This window comes from Salminus brasiliensis, chromosome 2 (assembly GCF_030463535.1).
Source record: "Salminus brasiliensis chromosome 2, fSalBra1.hap2, whole genome shotgun sequence".
Taxonomy (NCBI): Eukaryota; Metazoa; Chordata; class Actinopteri; order Characiformes; family Bryconidae; genus Salminus; species Salminus brasiliensis.
In genome coordinates, this window is record NC_132879.1 from 38,277,400 (window position 1) to 38,303,445 (window position 26,046).

The following is a 26,046-nucleotide window of genomic DNA, read 5'->3' on the forward strand; positions in this document are numbered from 1 at the left end:
AAGAGGAAATGAAAACAGAGGACAGGAGAAAAGAGAAGAAGAGAAGAGTGGAGAGAAGAAGGAAATAGGAGAAACAAGGAGAAAAGAAGAGACTAGAAGGAAAAAGGAAAGGAAAAAAGAAGATAACGGTCATGTTTAAAAAGAGGTCATGTGTCTGTTGTAACGGCTCTGTGAGGTAAAGAATAAGGCGCTCTGCAGTTCAGTGCAGCAGTATTAAGTGTTTAACCCTACTGGGTCCTTCATCCAGGTACAGAGTTTACTTTTTCACTGCAGCAGACTAAGCACCATCTCTCCTCCCTGAACACGGAGTTCACCTAGAATAAAAACCCCAGCAGCATTACTGTAGAAGCCATCACTGATTGACCAAATGGTGTAAAGCACTGGACTGTTCACTCCTGAAAAGCACTGATCTGCTCACTGAAGCTAATGAGCAAAAACACATCAGAAGAGATCCGCAGCTTAGCTTGATGCAATACAACTGTGCCGCGTAGCAAAAAACAAACAGTACAAAAGTTTCTGGAACAATCTTTCAATCCAGGTATACAGTGCCACTAAAATGTTCTGTGTTTGTACATAACTGGCCCTAAACACAAGCCCTAAAACTACATAAAGCCAACCTAATTAAACAAATAATGCAAAACATTATAGGTTACATTTATTTAAGGAGAACAATTATCCAACATTTATTATGTTTGCCAGGGAAACAAAATTTATTTGTAGACGGTTAATGCTGATGGACAGACACCCTGACACTACCCCATAGAATTTGCTGGTACAAACCAGAATTCTTATGTTTTACAACAACAGCAATCGGTCTTGGACCCTAGGCAGCTACAGAGGCCCAAACCACAATACCGCCAACCCCATGCTTTTCAGCTGGGATGAGGTTCTTAAGACGAAATGTGGAGTGTTTGGTTTCCTTTTATATGTGAATATGAAAGTCCAGGTCTACAATCAACCATGTCAACCTTGTCTTGAGCAGTATTTGAACTAATTGTTTTGAACTACTTGCTAGGAAAACAATTTCCAGGGCATTTCCAGAACAGTTTCCATGACTTAATATGACATAAATATCCCAATATTTACACACAAGGTTACTGCATGTACTATTCAACCAAGTACTACATGCAAATCTTTTCCATTTTTGTCACAGCCACTTTCAAGAGTGTGTTTCCTCCATCCTCCTTCCTCCGTCATTTAGTTTCAAATGAGTGGTGGTTGCATCTTTTTCAAGGTGTATGCAGGCTCAAGTAGGCTACTATTGTGGACACTGATCATAAAGTAGCTAGCTATGCTTACCCAACATGCCAACAGGCTATTTAACGTTATAGAGGTATTTAGAGCAATGCAAACTACCTTTCTAATACAACACAAAAAAGAGTGCACCCTATCCAAAAAAGAAGAGGACCTTGGATCTATGGTTGAAGGAGCCACATTTAACATCCACCCAAACATCAATATGTCTGCTTATATCATTTTGTAGGGGGGGGAAATAGGTTGAAGCTCATGTAAAGAGTGGAAGATGCTAGCCTAAGAGCTACCCGACATGTTTAATCTGGGCTTCATGACTCTTGGGTCATTTCTCTGTTTAGGATGTATAGTGTTGGTTTCCCCATCCATAAAATGGTAAGGGCAGACATACGGACAGTGGTTTAAAATGTAGCAACTTCAGCTTCAACCACAGATGCAGGTCCTCTTCTTTGGAAGGCAGTGTATATAAGCAATTTTTGTGTTGTGTTTCTAAAGCTGATGTTTGAGTGAAATTCTCCTCTTCTTTCAAATACTGAAATAAAAAAAACCCTCTAATGGAGCATATTATACTGCTCATTGTATGTTTATTTATATCGCTGTGGTTGTAATCAGTATCAACAGACTGGCTATCTAGGTTAACAAAGATAATCGCTCCCATTGTTTAATGAAAAATAAGGTTCATAAGTGCAAATCATTCTGTAAATTCTTTTCTTTTCTTTTTTTTTAATGTGAGGCTTATTAATTTCAGAACTCCCTTGGAATTATTATTATGTACATAGAAAGTGAAATAATGGCAAGAATGGATGTCAAATTAGAGAAAGGAAGTTAGAACAGAACTTGGAGGGAAAATGGTATGGAACAAATTGTGCACATTTATAGGTAGTAAGTGTTTTTATGTGCAGGTGTACCTGTTTATGTACGTGTGTGTTTACATTAATTTTGAAAATTGTGTATTAAGTGGGTATTAAGTGTAATTAATTTCTAGGAACTAGGAAAAGAGCACAGGTAACAAGGACTGCGCCAATTTGTTTTATAATCTTGGAGTGTCTGTTCATTTAAACAGCATGCAGAAATGTTGCACTCATTTAGATATGCACACACACACACACACATATATATGTATATATATGTGTGTGCCATCTGCACCAGCCAGTTCAACAAAAACTCTTCTCAATCTCTCATTCTGGGAAGCCCACAGAAACCACCCAGCAGAGTCACCTACCAGTGCAAGAGTAGTCATCAATCCGGATGTAGCCGGTTTGGCAGACACACATGAAGGATCCCGGCGTGTTCACACACACTGTGTTCTCTCTGCAGTAGTGCTTCCCCTCCGCGCACTCGTCAACGTCTGCAACAAAAAACCCGCACAGACAGAAACTCTGTTCAACTCACAATTAGACAAAATTCAAAGAAAAAAAAAATCAAACATCATTTTTATCCACAATGTTGCCACCAGCATTACTGAGCTACTGAAGTACATTCGAATTAACCTTAAAAGGATGTTTTACTGACTCAATTTGAAAGATTATATTAGGAAGTGTTATGAAAATTTTGCCCCTTGCTTTTTGTGATCTAGAAGTGGATCTTCACAATGGAAGTGCAGGCCATTAATGTTAGCTAGCCAGTTCTGGTGTAGTCTAATTATCTACACAGCTCTGGTGTTCGCCACAATCAGTGGTTTCATGACAAACTTAAAGGTAAAGAAAAAGGTTGGTGTTAGGTTCAACGTTTGAAGCATTTATTTGCAAAAGGAAATACTGCATTAACCTAATTTTAGCAGGTTGTCTTGGGTATCTAAGCCAAACCATTTCTTCACTGAATAAAAATCAACACATAGAGGGGCCACATGACATACAGCAGTCGGTAGGTTGTTATCTTTACATCTGTGTTTTTGCTGTTTAGAGTAGACGTGCCAACTTGCTAACTGCTGTGTTTGCTTCTTGGATAACTGCCACACAATCACCCCTCTGTCACCAGTCACACTAATTTCTCTACAACTTGGGAATATGTATATATACATGTTCTGATAGAAATATCTCCACTTTTATATATTTTTGTTTATGGTTGACTAGTTAGCTAGCTTACTGACTGCACCAAAATGGAGTATTTTCTTCATCACTAAAAGCTAAACATCTAGTGGGAACTGCGGATTACAATACATTGCAATCAGCAAATTAGCTACAAGAGCCTGTTTGGCACTTTAGTCTTTGGACAAGTTATTGCTGGAGTCAGCAATGTATACCTGGGATCACATCATCTGAATGATTTAGAAATAAACATGATATACCCATATTTGTTATTTAACTATATCTTATTATCAATATGTTGAAATTAAAATAGCTGTTAAGACTTTATAGTAAGCGGCCTCAATAAACAGCAACTTAAGCATTTAATATAAGTTAGCAAATGCTTACTTCTCAATTAATAACCACTTTAGTGACATTTTAAATTATGCTTTAACAATGTAATATCTTCCTAATAAGCTATGAATAACTGTTTATGTATATACTTATCATACTTAAAGCATAAGTCAATGTACATCAGCACTTTGCAGTTTCAACTTCTTCAAATCAGGAGAGTCAAGAGGCCCTTCTTGTCACTTCATCCGATGTACAAGTATATTGTGGAGCGAAATTACGTGCCTCCAGGACCATGGTGCAACACAGAGCAATACTACACAGGACTGCATAAACTGCAACGTGTAAACATCTGTGCGAGAAAATGTGCAAACAAGAATACAATAAATATGATACATGCTGCAGACATAATAGATGCTGCACTCATAAACAGAAAAGACAGTTCTCAGTACGGAATATAATGGGTGAAAAGATGTGCAGAGATATGTAACAGACTATGACATGACTAAGGGGTTACCCAGTCAGTTAATAACATATGAACACAGTGGTTATTGATAAAGAAAAAAAAAAGCAATTAGAGTATCAAATTTTGACCTCCAATATTCAAAATAATGCTAAATCTTTGGCATGTAAATGAAGCAATGGTTAATTGAAACAGACTTACGTTACTTGTTATCATAACTCATATAAATACATTATAAATACTGTTTTATTAATATTGGAAACAAAGTCTCATTGTTGACAAAATTAACATTGTTTCCAGCGAGTATGCAATATGGTCTTCACAAACACTGTACTTCAGTAACGTAGGGAACTGCAAGAATAGAGGGTATGCATGTGATTGCATGATGCATGATGTGATGCACATTTGGCAAGAGTCAGTTCGGACACGCCCACTGAGTGGCAAAACGTTTGTGATAGACAGATTCAGCAAGAATCCAGAGCTATCCCACAGGATCTTTTTACTGCAGAAAGCTAAAAGAGGCAAATTGATTGCTGCAATTCACAGAAACAACTGAAATACAGACACAGAAACATGTGGGGGCTCACTGATTGGTTACGTCATTCTCTGAAAACAGACATTTACTGTAGTTGCGAGTTAAACAACCAGCAGAGTTCGAAAACAAACCTGAAAACTGAAAACAGTTGGATCACTGCCGAGCCCAACTGTCTTTAACTTGAGCAGATAAACACGTTTTAGCCGTTTTGCCATTCAGTCTGACTATAGGGGACTCTCTATTAACAAGGTATATTTTAATTGCTTATTAGACAGCCAGAACCCTAACGATTACTGTAGTAATAACCTATTAGACAATGTTGAGCAGCTGACTTTTTTCCTTCCTGAGGGTGCCCAAGTCAAAAGAACGGAATAATAAAAAAGAGATAAACAAGATTCAGATGAAACGTGCAGTGCTGAACCTCATCTGGTCTTTTTAAAATCTCTAACCAAAACTAAGCTTCTAATTAAAATGTCCTTCATTCCATACTGATGGGTCAGATACTGGCAATTTAGGTTAGGTGGCAAGTGCTGGAGCTGAAGGTTGGGTTAATTAGGGTCTCTAACTCCACTTACTTTTCCGTCCATCAACCACATACCCTTGAATATAGTATAGACGTCTTTTCACTTTATTATGCATGATTTGTATTTCTCTTTCAAATCTATATTGCCTTCCCCAGTGAGTCCAGCATTAACACCTAATCTGCCTCATGACAGCTGCAGGTTACCATTCCAACATTGCCAGTTATTTTGCTTGTCATTTTAGTATTTTTGTGCGCAAGATTCTTGTTTATTTCCTAAACGCTCCCTAATATGAACACTGAGGCAGAGACGGTGGTTGATATTACTTATAACATTAGCATCCAAACACATTATAGCAATAAAATGTCAGTATATGACAATATTTTATGATTTTGCAATACTATATTATTATTAAGATATTATATTATATTATATTATAGCAATTCAGTGTTATTTGCTTTTCTATTTAGTGTCGACCAGAGGACGATGGAGACTCGTTTCCACCTTCACCATTAAGCTGGCTCACTTGGGGCTCGGACCCAGATCTCGCTAAAGCTGCTTCGTGACAATGCACGTTGTCAATAATATTGTGAAATAAACTTGAAGGTCTTTCAAATAAAAGCAGGATGCAGAATACAGAATGAATCAACTAATATCACTAATATACCCCACTTAAACGGTTCAGGGTGCCCTGCTAACCCTGCTGTGGAGACTGTAAACATGGTTTGTGAGAATTCCATGCCAGAACTGCATCCATGTGGAAATACTACTGGAGTAGCCGTTTTCCTCACACAGAACCGTCCCACTCGACAGTGGCTAAGAGACATTTGGTAAAGGCATAGGCCGGATGTGTTCTAAAAGCTGTCAAAAAGAGCACTAAATAAAACGTTTTTTCAAAATACAAATTAACACACGTAGATAAAACAACAAACTAATTCACTGCCAACTTTCAAGAGAAAAGCAATAGCCCATTGTCAATAAAAGAAAACAAACTCAGCTTTTCAGATATAGCAGTTAATAAACCCTAATATTGTTATGTTTTATATTTTACATTTTAAACATATAAAAAAAGTATATAAATAAATGAATTAATAAATAAATACAAAAACAAACCAGTCAAAACCAAAAACAGACAAAGAAAAAAAATATTTGAATGAATAATCAACTTGTTAAGGAAATACACAAATATATACATACACACACATACATACACATAGACAGACCCATGACCCTGTTTCTCAGCGCTGTCCGCAGGTGTTTTTGGTTTATGCTCTTACTGGTGGTATGCATTGCTGTAGCTGTACAAAGCCATGTCACACTCCTGACTTTTCTCAGCTCAAATGAGCTGCCTCCTCATTTCTGCCATCGAAATGCATTTGCAGGTTTACTGCACCCTTCTTGAAGTAAATCTTGCTTATTGGAAGTATGGAGTCACATACTCCAGACTTCCAAATACACAAATGTTTCAGAAGTTGCAATGAAGCCGGCATTCTATGTTTACAGCCATGTTTTGAAACGGCTGTAAAATCCCTGGATGCTGGATGAAAAATGCTGGATGCTGTATTTTGTCTTCCGGCAAACACATGACAAAACACATATAGGACAAAAATGCCAGATTAACTTCTGTATAAACTGACGTAAAGGATAGCAAATAGTATATTTGTATATATAACAAAAAGGAATTTCACAGAGAAATACCACACACAGTACACATATTCAGTCTCTAGTTTAAGGTCAAATTTGAAGTTTGTTCACATTACAAATACTTTGTTATTCAAGTTTAAACCAAATGTGTCTTGAATAACACAGCATTGCTCATTAAAGAGTTCTGCAATGATTATTTGGCTTCTTTACTACTGTAATTCACAGTGACCATACATTTCAGTACTACTTATCAAATTATTTGCTGGGCTTAGTGGACATTACATACATCAGCAAACCTTCCTTCTATAGTCCTCACACACCCGTCCTCAGTAGAGCCAGGTAATGCCATCCATTAACCGGACATTGGCCACAGTGAAACAGTCCTTTACTGAGACAATGACTATTCAGGTGCTCCTACAGACGGGATGTGATTTTACAGTGTGGTAGTTATGATATAGTTATTGCACAAGGTATACGCAAGGTATTGCATATACGTTCTTAATTTAATTTGTTTATTCAAAACAGAAGGGCATCACCAAGACAACAAGGCTTGTGGGGTGCTCCTGGACAACTGCGATGATTACCTACCAACAGTGGTCTAGAAGAGTTAGAAGAACAACTAGAAGAACAAACCAAAAAACGGTAATGGTGTAAGACTCTCTCACTTGATCTGAACTGAAGGCTAGGCTAGTATTTTTTTTTAATGATGGTTAATATCTCACAATTCACAGCACATCACACCCTGCTGCACAGCCAGTCAGGGTGCCCATGCTAACGCCTGCCCAATATTAAAAATGCTTACAAGAGGCACACAAGCATCTGGACTGGACCTTGGAGCAACCAAACAAATTGTCTGATCCGATGAGTCTCCAGGTCAATCAAACTTCTGTGAAATCAAACTGTCTACTTAGGAAGCAACACTGACACTGACTGACAATCAATTTCACATGCTGTTGTGCAGATGGAATAGACAACAGGTGGAAATTATTGGCAATTAGCAAGACACACTCAATAAATTAGTAGTTCTGCAGGAGGGGACCACAGACCACTTCTCAGTACCTATGCTTTCTGGCTGATGTTTTGATCACTTTTGAATGTTGGTGGTGCTTTCACACTCGTGGTAGCATGAGACAGACTCTACAACCCACACAAGTGGCTCAGGTAGTGCAGCTCATCCAGAATGGCACATCAATGCGAGCTGTGGCAAAAAGGTTTGCTGTGTCTGTCAGTGTAGTGTCCAGAGGCTGGAGGCGCTACCTGGAGACAGGCCAGTACACCAGAAGACGTGGAGGAGGCCGCAGGAGGGCAACAACCCAGCAGCAGGACCGCTTCCTCCGCCTTTGTGCAAGGAGGAACAGGAGGAGCACTGCCAAAGCCCTGCAAAATGACCTCCAGCAGGCCACAAATGTGCATGTGTCTACACAAACGGTTATAAACCATGAGGATGGTATGAGGGCCGACGTCCACAGATGGGGGTTGTGCTCACAGCCCAACACCATACAGGACGCTTGGCATTTGCCCGAGAACACCAGGATTGGCAAATTCGCCCCTGGCGCCCTGTGCTCTTCACTGATGAAAGCAGGTTCACACTGAGCACATGTGACAGACGTGACAGTGGACATGTGACAGCCGTGGAGAGCGATCTGCTGCCTGCAACATCCTTGAGCATGACCGGTTTGGCAGTGGGTCAGTAATGGTGTGGGGTGGCATTTCTTTGGAAGGCCACACAGCCCTCCATGTGCTCGTTAGAGGTAGCCTGACTGCCATTAGGTACCGAGATGAGATCCTCAGACCCCTTGTGAGACCATATGCTGGTGCGGTTGGCCTTTGGTTCCTCCTAATGCAGGACAATGCTAGACCTCATGTGGCTGGAGTGTGTCAGCAGTTCCTGCAAGATGAAGGCATTGAAGCTATGGACTGGCCCGCCCGTTTCCCAGACCTGAATAGGATTGAGCACATCTGGGACATCATGTCTCGCTCCATCCACCAACGTCATGTTGCACCACAGACTGTCCAGGAGTTGGCGTATGCTTTAGTCCAGTTCTGGGAGGAGATCCTCATCAGGAGCATGCCCAGGCGTTGTAGAGAGGTCATACAGGCACGTGGAGGCCACACACAATACTGAGCCTCATTTTGACTTGTTTTAAGGACATTACATCAAAGTTGGATCAGCCTGTAGTGTGCTTTTCCACTTTAGTTTTGTGTGTGACTCCAAATCCAGGCCTCCATTGGTTAATAAATTTGATTTCCGTTGATGATTTTTGTGTGATTTTGTTGTCAGCACATTCGTCCAGAACAAAGTATTCAATGAGAATATTTAATTCATTCAGATCTAGGATGTGTTATTTGAGTGTTCCCTTTATTTTTTTTAAAGGAGTGTATATTACATTACACACACAGTGGTCCTTTTATGGTTTTCTGCATTAATCTGTCAGCATTGATCTTGCCAAAAATGTGATGTGATGTGATCATTCATGTCTTCATTGAGAACAAAGATAAAAGCCTTATAGTTCTAGTGGATAAAGTAAGTGAACCCTTGAGTTAATGATCTCAGAAAAGCTAATTGGAGTCAGGTGTTAGCATACCTGGAGTCTTCTTAAGAAAATGAGTTTGGATGTGTGGACTAGAGCTACTTTGACTGATAAAAACCACTCAAACCTCCGCACAAGAAGGATACGTGTATGTGAGCCATGCCTCGCCTAAAAGAGCTTTCAAAGGTTATATGATCAAAAATGGATGATTTACATGAAGCTGGAAAGAGTTACAAAGTGATTCCATAGTCATAGTATAGCATTAGGTCTATTATAGCATATTAGGTCTCAATGTTTTGGCTCATCTGAGTATATATACTATATATATTGGATTCCAAAAAGTGTACTCTGACTTTTGTCTGGCAATCCATGTCATTTATATCTTGTAGCACTGTGCCCACAGGGGTCTGAAAGCTGAGAAGTACCTTGACAGTAAGCGCTGTCATCCCGCAGCGCTCGGTAGCCGTCTCTACAGCTGCAGCAGGCTCCTGCCTCCAGATTCACACACTCTGAGTTCTCCACGCAGCTGCTGCTGTAGCCCTCAGCGCAGAAATCATGTCCTGTGACAGACACACAGACACAGGCAAAACACATCACACCTCTGTGTGTGCCTGGCATCTCCCATCGATACACTGAGCAAGAAGGGGGGGTGGGGGCGGATAGAGAGCATGTGTGGGTTTGTGTATGTGTTATAAAAATAGCTCGGAGGTGTCAGGGAGATCCATGGGTAAGTGCTGACCGGGTCTATTGTTTATGTGTATAATGAGCAGAGGTAGCAACCTTAAAGAGGGAAGTCATTAGCACAAGCGACAGTGATATAAAGTATACAGATGAAACTTGGGAAAGCACAATGGGTGTGTGTGTGTGTGTAAATAAGAGAGAAAAACTAGCGGTGTGTTCTATGCAATTTCAGAATTCTATTCCTAGTTTTGGACATACCAGGACACTTCACCAATAAAAGTGAATGGATGGATTTCCTGACAAGAACACACTGATGAACTGGTTTCCTCCTTTTCAACCACACAGCCTAAAGAAACCAGTCTTTGTACATTTTATGGGATTAGCCTTAGATAGATACAACATGAAATAACCAAGTGTTGGTCTCCGTACTCTTCCTATAACTATAAACGCTTAGTTTGATTGTTTTTGAACATTTTACTCACATGAGTCATGATTTGGGGTCAGTACATGCTAGCTTTAAAGTACGTTTGTCACAGTTATTACCTAATTGCCTGATCTAGCCTTACTGCCTGAATCTTCTTAGTTGACCAGGTGCTCATCTTAAGAGAAGTGTCAAAATTACAAATACTCCTTGTAAAGCTTATTGAGTTTTAAAATAGAAATAATAATAATAATAATATTAATAATAATAAATACATTACATTCATCAAGAAAAATCCTGGAACTTGACAATGTAACATGGTTAGACAGCAACATCAAGTAATGCTGGTTTATTTAGCAGCTAGGTAGCTAAAACAGCACAACATGAACAAGAAAAGGCAATCAAAATGATAATTGCAATAATTAACATTTCAGAACTGTGACAGATCTACATATCACAATTCTTTACATGATGTTCCATAGTATGTTTGGCTTTATACATGGTAATATCGCATGCCTTAATTATGTATGCAATCGCATGTGTGTATGCATGCCTCACCTCGACACACTTTGCAGCAGCGGTCTGTGAGGGTTATTTGCTCTGACTCGGGGCAGGTCAGCTCTGGACACGGCTTGCTCTCAGCTCTTCGCATGCTACGGTCCTGTCCACCCACACACACACACGTAGGTAAGGTATTAACTGTATCTCTGTGCTGTATTGTGTAATTGCTACTGGCTGCATAATTTCCTTTGGCATCAATAAAATATCTATCTATCTCTATCTTTCTATCTTTTTTTTTTTTTTTGCTAAAGCAAATATTCAAACACCCAATTATGCCCTATGCAACCCTAAACACGTGTGCAGTCCTACATGAGTAAAGTACACTTTATTAGTAACTTTAACTTTGAAGCTCCATTCTGCTGGTGTACAGTTATGATGAATGATGAGTAATTACAACAGATAAGCTAGTCTGTATCCAGACCCCTAATGATTTAATGATGACCAAAGGTAGTAAACATAGCAAAGCAGTAAACAAAGCAGTAAAAATAGCCCTTTGTAGCTAATCAAACATAAAACTCAATATTTTCAGAAAAATGTAAATGCACAGTTCATCTGTCTTTGATGACACAGGAAAACAAACACACACATTAACTGTGACCTTATCACAAAATGTTTACAGTATGCTGCAGAACATCGAAAAAAATGCGATTTGGAAATAATGTGGAATGATGAAGTCAAAATAGAACTCTGTGGCCCATATTCAGCAAAGATACGTTTGAAGAAAAAAGTAACTGCATGAAAAGAACACATGGCCAACTGTGAAGCATGGGGTTGGCTCTATCACACTTTGGGTCGAGTGGCCTCCAGTAGAATTAGCAATATTGCATGGGAGGAAGGAAAAAAATCCACAAAAAAACAACAAAAAAAACAACAAATAAAAGGTTGTGAATGCAAACTACCTGTTAAAAGGCTGAGGATGAAAAGATGACTGCATCTGACCATGGCCAAAAAATACATGACTCAAAAATCACAATGAATGACCCTCACAGTCCTCTGACTGAAATATCATGGGCATATTTGTGAAAAGACCTTAAACAAGCTGCACAGACAAGATCACCCAAGAATATCTCAAGACTAGAGGTCTTCTGCAAAGAAGGGTTGGAAAAAAGCCAACTACAAGAGCTTAAAGACTTTTAGCTTTGCAGGCAGTGATTTATGCATAGGCCACAGTGATTATTTCATTTCATTTTTATGTTATAAGGGAGAGAGTAACTGTGCATTAGGAATTATTGTTGTATGTTTGATACAGAGGGTACTACTTCTCCATTTAAAAAAGCATTTTTGTCCAAAGATGCCCAAAGAAACAAACAATAAAGACTATACCTGTTTTTTTCAGTTATTTATTTATTTATTTTTTATCAGAATCTAAATCACAAGTGTTTAGTTTGATTATTTATTCATTTAAACTTAATTGTTTTATATTTATACATTTACCTAATAAAAACATATGTTTAACAACAAAAAACAAAAATAAAACAAAAAAAACTATGAACAAATAGTCACATATTTCTATTGCATGGCCCTAAAAAGCAGAGTTAAAAGTCCTCAGAGAGTGGAGGTATAAGATATGTGCTTCTAACAGAGTGAGTAATGGAGTTCTTCAATTGTACCACAATTGGAGCCTCTTAAATAAGAACCATGATCAACAGATAAATCGTGTCGCACCCAACTCCATTTGTATTGTCAACCTGATCTGAATCAGGCGAAGATTAGATGTAATCACTTCAATTGCCTTCTGCTTACCCTGCACTCAAAAAGCAGACAGTTTCCTGTAGAGTCACGAACACTCTTACGATCACCCTCCACATAAACCCTCCCCCTGAAAAGACACACCGCTAGAGAGAGAGAGAGAGAGAGAGAGAGAGAGAGAGAGAGAGAGAGAGAGAGAGAGAGAGAGAGAGAGACAGAGAGATATTCAGGCAGGGACAGAAATATCTGATCAGCATACTAGATTAGTTAGGACTCCAGTTTAATAGCAGATTTAGTCATTAGTCAAACAGCCATTAGTCCTGCTTACTGAAACATGCCACTGCACAGCTTCACATTGGCCTTGAATTATTTATGATCTCTATGAATGTGTGTGAGTCTGTGTTTGTCTGAGTGGGTGGCTGGGGCTGTGAGTGTGCTCCCATTTGTTGCCAGGATAGCCTTGTAACAAATGGGCATGGTAAGACTGTTTTTATCAGGGGCGCGGCTGGGCTTGGGTTCAGATAGATAGACAGATTTAGCACAATACAGAGGAAGAACAAAGAGAGAGAGAAAGAGAGAGAAAGAGAAATGTAGATATTTAGGTTTGTATAGGTAATAGGTGTACATTCCAGATAGCTGAAATTATGTCCTCATAAAAAACACATTGATACTGTTAGCCTTGTAATTTGACTAATGACTAAGCACAGTCCGTCTGGCTTGCTGCTAAGATTTTATCATAGATTTCCCTGACAATTTAAGTAGGTGTACTGAGGTGTACTGAGAGGATGTGTGTGTGTGTGTTTGTGTGTGCTCACGCTGGCACTCTTTACAGCAGACTCCAGGAATGTAGGCTGGTGCAGTGTCTGGAGGACACTGGGGTGCAGGACAGAAGATGCTCTCACACTCAACAGTACCATTCTGTAAAGTAAACAGGAAACAAACACACTTCTGTTAGCCCAATGACTGTTACCTTAGTGGCTCCTAACTTAATGACTGTGTTAGCTCAATGACTGTTACCTCAGTGGCTCCTAACTCAATGACTGTGTTAGCTCAATGACTGTTATTTCAGTGGTTTCTAACTCAATGACTGTGTTAGCCCAATGACTGTTACCTCAGTGGCTCCTAACTCAATGACTGTGTTAGCTCAATGCCTGTTTCCGCAATTGCTCCTAACTTAAGGACTGTGTTAGCTTATAACTCAATGACTGTTACCTCAGTAAAAATTTAAGACTATATAAACCCAATGACTGTTACCACAATAGCTCCTAACTTAAAGACTGTGTGATCTATGTGACTGTTACCTCAGTGGCTCCTAACTCAATGACTGTTACCTCAATTGCTCCTAACTTAATGACTGTTACCTCAATGGCTCCTAACTCAAGAACTGTGTTAGCTCAATGACCGTTCATTCAGTGGCTCCCAATTCAATAACTGTTTAAGCTCAGTAACTGTTAGTGTCTATGTTCGCTGAAACCCACAACTTTGGTACTGTGGTATTTTATTTTTTCTTTTAGAAGCCAAAGGATCCCTCATCCTACTTAGCCTTCTGGCTTAAAGTAGCTTATAGCTCACAGCAATAATGTACTATATATAAATCTAAGGTGGACAGGCAGTTAAACTCTTACCGAACATGTGCAGTTTTTGCAGCCATCTATCCACACCTCCTCATCTCTGTAGATCTCTCCATTCATAGAGCAGGTCCTCTCACAGTAGCAACCATCTAGAGCCCTCATCCTCTCCTCTGCTCGTGCAAGCTGCAGTCAGTCAGCAAGAGAGAAGTGGAGATATATAAAAAGCAAGGAAGTTGGGTAAAAAAAAAGTTAATAGGGTAGTAGTCTTGTTTACTTGGTCATACGGGACATCCAAGCTACTTGGATAACATTTGGATCAAATGTTTTTTATGATGATCAGTATACATTCAAGTAGGTGTGTCCAACTTTTGACAACTTTTGGTACTGTATGTCTATATTTAACACATTTCTTTTTTTTCCTCCAAAGTGACAAATTCTTAGTACATAAACATAAAATATACTTTCTTAATATAAAAAAATCAGTTTGAAACTTCTACACTTTATTTATTTGCATTTTTGGCCCTCTCCTACCACCCACTGCACTACGTACCCCCTAGACATTTCATGACAGTCAAATCGTCTGCTTTTAACAATCCCTCTTTAAAAGTATAATTCACAATTTAACATGCCTTTCCCCGTGCAGCAAAAACTGTCACCTTTCCAGATGTTTTGGCCAAAATGTCCTGCAGCTCCATGATTTTCTGCACAAGACCATGGAAATCGTTGCAAGTGGGACAAGCTGAAATTGAAAAAGATCATCACTAAACATTCAAAATGAATTATTATTCAGTGTAATTTATAACCACACAGCAAACCCGTTAATTCAAATTTGATAAGACGTGTGATTTATGAGTGTGTTCTCAGCTGATGAAGTGCACTCACTGCGGTTGAGGTCTGGACATTGAGAAATGTATCCCTGGGGCATGAGCAGCAACTGAACATCCTGCATCACACCCTACACAGAGAGAAACAGAGAGAGAGAGGGAGACAGACATATATATATATAAATATATATAAAAGTCTGAACAAAAACAAAGCATACAGAGCAATGTTAAAAGATAAACCTACCTTAAAGAAACCATGAGCATTATTTCTCTGTCCAAGCCAGACAGTTGACCCTGCAGGGACATCCATAGACGGTGTTCCCACGACCCTCTCATAGATTCTAAAAACAGCAAAGCATTTAAAGACATCATTACAATGCAGTCTGCTGTGTCCCCTGGGAGAGGGGATCGATGCTCTCAAGTCCTTGCCCTTGGCCTTGAGCGTCCCAGACTGACGGGCGCTGAAAAAGCCAATAGTCTCCAGATCTTACTCACCGGCTGCAGTCCACATACAGGACCAGCTGTGAGGCACTCAGTGACAGAGCCACTCTGTGCCAGCGGCCATCTGCCAGACTGTAGGGAAACACCTCAGTGTGGGTCCGCCGCTCAGCCGTCCAGTAGTGCAGCCGCACCTCACTGCGCTGCCCGCTGCTTTCCAGCTCCAAATACCTGCAAATTCAATTTAGTTGATCCTCACTCCAGTTCTACACAAGCATCACGAAACACTTGCCAGAACCATGCGGTTCAAACGGCAGGATCATCTGGCAGATTACAGCACTAACTGGCAAAGCATTACAGAAGAGTCAAGCAGTGCCCTCCAGAATTACTTGCAGGCCTGGAATGATGAGCAAGAAAGGTTTTGCGAAGTGCGGACCACACTAGCTAAGGCAAAATTCGGGCTGGAGTTCTGGGGGGCTTCGAGCTGATGGGACCCGCGGCCAGAGCCCCCCCACCCCCCTACCCCCCCTTGCCAGTGACTCCGTTATGTAATAGATCTATAGACAAGAAATCTCATGAGCAATGTTAAAAGGGACATTTTAGAAACCAATATCTTGTAGTGGACTTGGCAACACTGTACTATATTGTACTACTAATGCAATATTAACATTGAGGTTAACATTATTAGTAATATCAAAATTCTGTTGCACTCAGGGGCCAAAATATAGGAGTAACTGCAAAAAAACAAACAAAAAAAAACCTCAGTTTCCACATGTAGTATAATTAGGTCTGTCAAAAAAATCATTATCATTCGTTCTCTGCTGGCTCCGTAATGTCGTGTTATGCTTAGACCCCAAAGATTGCCACTTGCAATCAATTCTCATAGCGTTTATGACAGTCCATGCTCTACATCAATTTTAGATGAAAGCTAAATATTAGCTGGTTGCTTAAAATAACAGCATTTGTTGTTTTGGTAGCCATCAAAAAACATCTGGAATATGAAGTATTTTTCCACTTTTCTTCAACTAAATGTGTTGGTTTCCTTGCAAAGACCATACTTTTAAGCACAGTCCCCATACTTTGGGAAGGCCATTTCAAAAAGGATACGGTACGGTCTTCTTGGAGCCCCCAGTTGTGTCCACGTTTCAGTCGTCTAGCTGATGGTTTTATTTAGTTTTATTAGTCTTTTTAAATTATTCTATCAACTTTGTGTAATGTACCATGTTTTACTGGCAGCAAAACAGCACCAGAGCATGATGCTACTGCCATGACACTTAACAGTTGGTACTGTTTTCACTCCTCCAAAACATACCTCTGGTTTGATTCCAAAGGATTTTTCCTTTATCCTTTATTATGTGATCAGCTGCAAACATGTAGGTGTCAGATTTGAAGCATGGGCTTCTTCTTTAGGTGACTGCATCTTAGTCTATGGTGAGCTCCAACTTGCTAACATGTAAAACAGCTAACCGCTAACAGTTGTTTATCAACATTACTTTATTATTAGCTGATAAATGGTGAAAAACTATTCACATCACTGCACATAAAAGCTTGAGCTGTGAAAGAGTTGCCATGTTTTCAGGGTTTCAGGGTTTTATATATGCATTTATTTGCCGTATTTGTTAGCCTAACTGGGAGTGTGTGTGGATGTATAGACGTTCACTCATATGGATTACCTGATTAAAAACAATTATTAAAAATAATATAAATAACTAATAATACTACTAATAATAGCAATGTCAGATGTATTTTCCATTAATAAAACAGATGCAGATGTTGTAGTGGAAGAGCAGACATACTAATTTATGCAAGAATTTATGTCCTGTGGCTGCTGTAAACAGACAAAACTGACGTCACATAATATGAGAAAGAAGATGAGCCATCATCTCAGTGTTAATTTCAGAACACCACCTGACTCTACTCTCTCTCTCCCTCACTCTCTCTTTGACTGCCTCTGACTGTGTTCAAATGTATGTTTGACAGAGCGAGAGATACTGTTTAAGTAAGTGTAAAAGTCTTGTTGCATGTAAAGATTAGAATGATTTAGGGCTGCAAGCAGGGCCAGAAATCTGTATCATGGTATCGTTTAAGAGCTTGACAGTTTCATTACTTATCACAGTTATATGTTTTTGCATGACTGGGGCTTTATACAGGTTTGTGGCCTATTCCATTTTCAAGAGTATAGAGAATATATATATATATATATATATATATATATATATATATAATAAAGGAATCAGTTTGCATTAAACAGTTGCAGAATGTAAAAAATAATACAATTTATATAAATATAATTTTAAAAAATGAAGTAAATTAACTCTCCCAGTAAGGGACAGTGTATTTGTATTTTACTACTACTAATTTACATATTTAATGAGACATTAGAGAGAGCTGTTAATAAAGATAATCGTAAACCTAACATCTGAGTCTCTCACAGACAGTCATTGAGAGTTTGCCTCTACAGATCATAATTGCCAGTTACTTTATAGTAGCGATAGGTAAATTTACATTTACAGTATTTAGCAGACTCTCTTATCCAGAGCGACTTACAACGTAACTCGTATTACAGAGGCGGGCCAATGTAGTGTTAGGAGTCTTGCCCAGGAACTCTTATTGGTGTAGCACAGGATAGTCACCCAGACTGGGAATCGAACCCTGGTCTCCCACATGGTGTAATAGCTCACTAGCTGCTAGTGGTTTTATCTGTTGTGCCACACCAACCACACAACCAACCACAAATCTCCTCTGCAATTGCAAGTTTGCTGAGACTAACTGGCGGGTTCATTTTAATTCAGGCGGATGTGAAAAATGGCCAGGGGTCTTTGAGGAGTGAGCGTGTGTATCTTACTGTGGCTAGCAACATCATTAGCGTTATGCATTTAAGAAAAACAGATGATTTCTGTCATCACTCAGTGCAAGCTGCAAATAACAAATATTTCCATAATCAATCAATTGTTCTATTATGGTTTTAATTAATCTATTAATAGAGAAAACAGAAGACAGTTATCTGCTCATCCGTAATGAAATATTTCAAAATAAAATTAAAAATTGTCCTTTCTTATAATGACCTGTCAAATTAAGCCACCCTAAATTATATTTGCAAAAGAACTTGCATTGGTGATTCTACTAAAATTCTGAATTTCTATTCACAATTTTAGCTCTATAGACAAAATAAGAAGAAATTGTATTTATTTGATTTTTTTTTTATTTTATTTATCTGACATTTGTGAGCTCAGAAACTGTCGGTCAGCCAAGTCCAATACATATCTCTCATAGTTCTAAAGCAGCTTATCACAGGAGAAACCGCTATAGTTATAAAACCTCCACCCTGAAGCGTACATATAGCATAGTTGTCATGTCTTTGAGAGGTCAGTGGGTGTGACAAACAGTTTTCAGAAAGTATCCATATCCTTGTGGTTGAGAAAGTCTGTCAGCATTAGAAGCCCTGAGAAGGATGTTCCATGTAGAATTAGCTGCATAGTTTAATACAGCAAAATACAGCAGTTTAATGTGCTGAAGTTTTGCAGATGTTCAAGCCAGACACTCGTGCTGCTGATGCTCGCTTTTCGACACTGCTCAGCAAACCTTTTTTAAGGAGAGGTTAAAGTAAAATGTTTCCAGATTTCTGCCATTTTACATCATGCACAAGTATGCACTGTGGTCTGTGTGGCCTTATATTTCACATTGTCATATTATTTTTGTATTATTGATGTTATCAATGATGCTGATTAGTTGACGCAACTTTTCTTCTATAAGTGTAATTATACAAGGACTCATAACTAGTAGTATAGTGGATTTCAATGTTTTTGTTTGTTTGTTTGTTTGTTTTTTAAAGCCAATGGTGGGGTAACAATTTAATCATATACACTGCAACTGGAATAGAACAACTAAATAGAGATAAACAGCTCAAAAAACAGCTTCACATCAACAAGTCCATGTTCTGATCTTGTTTCACAGTTCTACAGCCCACAGGTATATTTGTATAGGTAATTTATAAAGGGTAGGGTTAATGCTGGGGGGCATTTCATGTGCGGGAATTTTCATGTGCGGGAATATGTAATTCCTCTTAGCCATAAGTCATAAGGTGGCCCTGTGGATACTCTTTCCTGTAATCAAGGGACATTTCATAACCATTACGGATCAGAGTATTACCAAAAATCAGATGAACCCCCACACTTTGAGATCAGGAGCAATATTTTCACCCTGGAGCTGAATCGAATACGCTATCTCTGCTGTAAAGGAGCTTTGTAGAACACAACGAGATAGGATAGTGAGGGCAGGGGGTAAAAGCAATTAACATTGCTCAGGGTGTTCACACACAGCTGCCTTCAACACAGACACATCAATCAATGCCGGCTTCAGATTTGTGATTGCATTGCTAGTGCTGAACAAATAGCAGTTAAACACTCACTCATGGATGGAAATCGCCATTAACACGGAGGAATGTGAAATTGCTTGCCATCTTTCCAGTTATTAATCATCTATGCGCAAATCAATTACATTTGCCATCTACTTAAAACTTCAGCCATCCATTAAACAGTCTACCACTTAGTCTGACTAGACAGATATGCAGTGAATTGGCAGATACACACATTGAGTTTACGTTCTAACTTCTCTACAGCTAACATGCATTTATATATATATATATATAAATTGGTCTTTTTAGGTTGAGGGTGGATGGCCTTCCCTCTCCCCTCATCACTCATTGCGATGTTAGGCAGTTTTGACCATCTGTTGGCTGATGTAACAGAACTGGTAGTTAAGGTTTTGTCCTCCAGGTATGTTCAGCTGTCCAGTGATGTTGCCTTAGCAGCATATCAAAAAGATACGGTAGGACATCATGTGACTCGTTTTTGAGGTAAGAGTCTTAACTACGGGGCAGGAATTGTATATGACTAGAGTTGTGGACAAAGATGGGATAGGAAAAATGTATGATATCCAATCAATCAATATAACTATCTAGCAAATTTATCAAGCATACTATCTGGCTAATGACTAGCTGGCTAATCACCACTTTCAGTTCATTTGCAAATATAATGAATGAAGGTTCGGTTTACCTTTCTTTTGTAATATTAAGGGATTATTACTTTCAGTCACAATAACTCATCAATAAGTCATTGTGATGTAAACAAATGTTAATGCATGCATACTTCATATCTGCTAAAAAATAAACACACTACTAATTAGTTTGTATGCTGTGAAAGCTGCCAAAGTACATAGCTTGTTTAAGATCTACATATTTTCAAATGTTCCATTTTACTTGATTACTTGATTACAAAGCTCTCTGGCTCATCTAGATGCGGTTTTGGAGATGTCAGATGTTGTTTTATATGATGAGGTAGCAGCTATGAGGTAGCAGCCATCCTTGTAATGGCTCGTCCATGTGGCTCATGTTTATGTAGTCTGAGCTGCACAATAATGGTGCAAGTTCACTCCTGTACTGTTGGATTTGCTTTGCCTTTCTGGCAGCACATGAGCAGTTCCATTTCAGACGTTTCTTGATCTCACAGATCTTGCCTTCAGACCTCCACTGTTCCCCTCAACTGCCAATTCTTAGTGACAGACAGTGGAAATTGCGAGCTGGAAGTGCTTTGATATCTTTTTATAGCTTTGCCCTGCATTACGGCAACAGTTATCTTCTATTTGAGATCATCAGTTGCTTAGAGAAGCCCATAGTTGAGTGTTTTATTAATTTATTAAATTCTGAAATTGTCATTGGCTAACAACTCCTAACAACAGTTTCAGAGCAGCATCACCAATGAGTCAATTGGGCCTAAAATCTGAATAAATAATTTTATTTAATAATTAAATATAGTAACTGTGCAATTGTGCATTACTATTCTAAGAACACATTATGGTTTTTGGCCATGTGTGCCTTAACATTTATACACACATATATGGCAACCTTTTTAATAAAAAATTGGGATAATGATAAAACAGAGGTGAATTCAAGATATAGGCTTTTTCTTTGTGCACTACTTGGCCTAGAAAAACTCATTACACCTTCTGATTTAATAATGCTGATACTTCTGTGGTGAAAAATCGGTGGAATTCTTCTGTGTCCCCCCTGGTATTGCAAGAAAACCTTGTGCTCAGAGTGCTTTGTGCACGTGTCTCTGTGAGTGTTGGTAAAAAATAAAAATAAATAAAATAAATAAATAAATAAAAATGCACCGATCCGTGAGCTCCCCCCACTCCCTCCCCCCCAATGTTGTGAGCATGCTGACCTTAAAGGGGAGGCATAATCAATACAGTATGTATTTAAGAAATGTCACCGGATGCTCAGTGACATTACACACGCGCCATCAGCAGGGTGGCCCATGCATCAGCACACACTCTAAAGATGATGGAGTGATAGGGAGCAGAAAGCAAAAAAAAAAACAGATACTATCAACAATGTTCCAGTGCCCTAAGGGATTTACATGACGCAGCCTTATAGATGAGCTCTTTCCTTTCTTTGGGATTAAGTCGGCGAAGAAAACAAAAGAAAACGAATAGCCGTCATCTGTGGCATTTAGTTTTCATAGTATGTGGAAGAACACGCTAAAACGGGATTAAGAAAGTGCTCGGGAATGTCCAGCTATCAGGAATGTGCTTCTGAGTGTGTGTGGAGGAGAGCTGGAAATCTGATACGATGATGATGACGTGTGTAAACAATGACAATCGTCTTGACAGCCTGATCTCTGGCACATAATTAATATGCTGCGGCTTATGCCTGATCCCTGTGATCTATTCAGGGGACGCCAGCTGTTGATATCATGCTGCTGATATGCTAGCACACAACGACCTTCAAGTAGAGGTGATGTGATGATTTTTAAAAACCATGAGCTGGACAGAAGTATACATTTTTCACAAGAAAGAACACTAAAAATACCTACAAAAGTGGCCCAAACCTGGTTCCCAACTGATGTAACTGTCAAAGCCAGGTGTGTCCCATCTTCTCCGAAAGGGCTAACATGACTCTAGCTTTAAATGGGACTAACTGTTTCAGTTGAGATCAACTGATTAAACAAGTAGGATCAGGTCTGGGTTGTTTGGGATGAAATCCTGATCAGATCAGATCAGACATCCCTGGTTTAAGTGTTCGCCCTGTTATTTGGAGATTCTACCCAGTGTGGGTGTTTGTAAACTTGTGTAACAGAATTGGCAGGTAGCGTTTTTCTCCAAGCACGTTCAGCTGTTCAATGCCATGTGCTACCAAAAAGTGGCCCAAACTGCTATTTTCCTTCCTATTTGGCAGGTTTTTTTGCATGGTAGTGTAACCACAACACACACACACACACACACACACTTACATTTTATTTTTATATTTATTTATTTTATATATTTCTATTCTAATTTGTGCCACTTTTATATATATACTCATAACAAACTCATGTTTGTTGTTTTCCATCATGGGGAAAGTAAATTTTGCTCATATTTGTGAGTGGGTGTGTTTCACAGTTTGCCACAACAAAATACAATGTTCTGTATGTTGTGTTAAAAACGGGACTGAGAAGACAGAGACAGCATGGCTGGCTGTGATGCAGCTGTACTGTCAACTAGGCTAGCTAACATTAGCTAATTTTAGACCCAAAAACCGTGATTATACTTTATTCCAGGAATGTTGCAATACCAGAAATGTGATAGTTGGTTGTGTGCAACAGCAGTATGTTACCTCATATTAGAGATGCAACAGTCTCGATACTAACAAAATTAGCTGGATTGGGTATCTGATAATTAGGCCGAGCCACAGGGCCGATACATTCACTGAAACCGATTCCTGCACCGCCAGTATTCTAGACTTCATAACTCAGGATCTGAGTAACCGACAGACAAGATTCACACATCGTAGCAAACAGCAAGGCATGGCCCTTCCTAACCAGTGGTGCCCTTGACCTCTCATCAACTATCAGCAAGTGATCACACATCACCTTCTGTTTACTCAAGAGCAGCGCAGGGAGGAGGGGCAAGCAGGGGATCTCTCTCTCTCTCTCTCTCACACACACACACACACACACACACACACACACACACACACACACACACACACATGCAGGCAGACACAGCATATATACTATATACCAAATATTAGTAAATTCCAGATTTAAACCCCCTTCGCCATTTTTAAAAGCTACAGCTGTTTTTGCCTGCTCTCGCCTTGATCGCTGAAAAAAGTTTTCAGTTGGAGCCTTGCACCTGTAATGGAGGACAATTGAGAGTGAGAGGGACAGGGTAATGAGGTCTTGCCACTGCTGGTCTTCCATATAAGTAGAACTGAGAAGGGAGGAGCTGCTCACTCCTTTTTTGCTCTCACAGATTTTAAAGGTGAAGTAAAGTGATGTTTAAGTCAATCCTGATGGCTTAGGTCTTTCCCACATGGTGAGGTATAGGGATTATTATTTCTACAATGGGATCGCTATCGGGTATGAGCTGATCTGCAAAATTTATTAAAATGGTATTAAAATGGAAAAAAGTCAGAACGGTAGATCCCTACCTCTTATAGATACTCTAATGTCAAAAAGAACCACCTGTCCCTGTGCATCCCTTTCCTAGTATTTGTCTTCACTAAACCACTAAACCCGTCTTCCCCGTTTGACATTTTTTTAACTTATAACTGAAAACTTGATCAGTATGTTTTAGGGTCCAAGGTTTAAGCAGCAATTCACTCATGATAGAGAACATGATAGAGGTGTTTGTTGGAAAATTAAGCTGGGTGAAGATTTTCTTTTGGGTCAGCAGTGTGTTCTGCTGTGTTCAGATGTCAGAAGTATGCACATCATCTCTTGTCTGTTAGTGAAAGTAGTGACATGATAGCCTGTTTTGCTTATTAGCAGACAGTTCTGTGCCGATCCCATTCATATGACGAAGGTTGACTACTGGGCAGATATTACACATGCAAGCCACAACAGGGTCAGATGCCACATACAGCTGCCCCGGCTATCAGTTGATTCTGAGCCATATACGGTCCAGTTAAGGCATTTGTGGGTCAGTTATGGCAACAGAAAGTGTACTGCACTTTAGCCGCCCGCATTTAAGGTTCGTGATGACATTTGAAGCCTGGACCACATGTGACCCAAATACAGCAGACCATATGAAATGTACTGTTTTCCTATTTTGGTCCATAACTGGCCGAACTGTGGCAGATGTGGCTGTGTAAAAGTGTAAGTGTAGACCTAATAATTCAAGAAACCAGCAGTCTGCTGCGTCAAACAATGTTTTAGAAGAATGCAAAACCTGTGTTTATCCACTATGCTGCTGATGAGCTAACAGATCTCATATCAGTCCAGAACATACCTCTGCTCTCCATGATGGATGGACAGCATCACCCCAGAGTTGAATTTGTCCTGCTTGAGAGTCAGCAGGAGGGTGAATTCCACCCTGCCTCTGAGCTTCTGCATCATCCTCTCAGAAACGCCTGCCGAGGCTCGCACACTCCTCCACATGTCTGTGAGTAAGAGAGAGGACGAGAGAGGGGGAAAGAGAGAGAGTGAGGGATTGTTCTATCATAGTTGGACTCCTGGTCAATGCAAGTAAACAGACTTTCAGTGAAGAACACACTGATGATCTGTTCTTTTCAACAAACAGTCAAAGAGCACCAGGCTGCCTTCTTAACACAAGACAAGCAGAAAGAAAATCAATGTCCTGTCTTTAAAAAAAAAAAAAAGAACAAAAAAGAAAAGTGGTTTTAACGGACAGTTAGGATGCAGTTATTGTAAATAATGAAGGCTTAAACCTAGAGCACAGAAGGGCTGAGATGAAGGAATTGCAGCAGATGGACAGCTATCAATAGCAGCTCCAGGCTCAGAGAAGTTCTGATGAGTGAAAGAGAGAGGGTTTGAATTCGTGACTCACTGTTCAACACTCTAAAATCAGCACCAAACAAACTGGTTACCATCCAAGTGCATTAAACTATGAGTGTAAAAATACAACATATTGCCACAATATATACAGTTGTGTTCAAAAGTATTCAACCCCCACTGCAGTAAAGTTTAAGGACTTGAATAATAGACAAACACAAATGACAACAACATTGTTTCTAATATACCAGCAAATGTAATTTTTGTGATTTCATCACTGAAATTATTCAACCCCTTAAAGATTACCACTCTCAAGAAGAGATGTTTCAATCAGGTGTTTTCAATTCGGCATTGAAAGCACCTGTAGATGTGAACAGAACCATAATGAGCAGCAATTAAGCTGATTTAATGGTGAAGACACCATCCCCAGCCCCAAGTCCAGGGAATGGTCAAAGAAGTCAAGAGAGGTCATTTCGCTTCATAAGCAAGGATATGGATATAAAAAGAGAGCAAAGATATTAAACATTTCAGGAGACACAATTGGATAATCATAATTCATAATTCACTAGCTTTACACTAAACGCACTGTGAAAAAAATCTACCTGGACATGGCAGAAAGAGGATACTGGAATTGAAAGGCGGAGAAAGATCCCGGGTGACAGTTGAGGACCTGCGGCAGGACTTGTTGGCCCAGACAATAAGACACACACTGCGAGATAAAGGCCTCCGTGCCAGAACTCCCAGGCGCAACCCCCTGCTGACTCCAAAGCACAAGAAGAGTCG

At 39.4% G+C, this 26,046-nt stretch overlaps 1 protein-coding gene across 2 annotated transcripts in view; it reads right to left on the reverse strand.

The window, feature by feature from the left end:
- nell2b (neural EGFL like 2b) overlaps positions 1 to 26,046 on the reverse strand; it is a 76,994-nt gene that overhangs the window by 35,408 nt on the left and 15,540 nt on the right. The window contains exons 3-13 of one of the 2 annotated variants that reach the window (XM_072672606.1): positions 24,761 to 24,911; positions 15,545 to 15,718; positions 15,294 to 15,390; positions 15,108 to 15,180; positions 14,882 to 14,964; positions 14,280 to 14,408; positions 13,470 to 13,572; positions 12,709 to 12,800; positions 10,963 to 11,065; positions 9,728 to 9,862; positions 2,474 to 2,599 (exon numbers count right to left, since the gene is read on the reverse strand). In XM_072672606.1, coding sequence (XP_072528707.1) covers positions 2,474 to 2,599; positions 9,728 to 9,862; positions 10,963 to 11,065; positions 12,709 to 12,800; positions 13,470 to 13,572; positions 14,280 to 14,408; positions 14,882 to 14,964; positions 15,108 to 15,180; positions 15,294 to 15,390; positions 15,545 to 15,718; positions 24,761 to 24,911 — 1,266 coding nt within the window. Of the gene's footprint in view, positions 1 to 2,473; positions 2,600 to 9,727; positions 9,863 to 10,962; positions 11,066 to 12,708; positions 12,801 to 13,469; positions 13,573 to 14,279; positions 14,409 to 14,854; positions 14,965 to 15,107; positions 15,181 to 15,293; positions 15,391 to 15,544; positions 15,719 to 24,760; positions 24,912 to 26,046 lie in introns of both variants that reach the window. The other variant, XM_072672605.1, reaches the window with a different exon arrangement.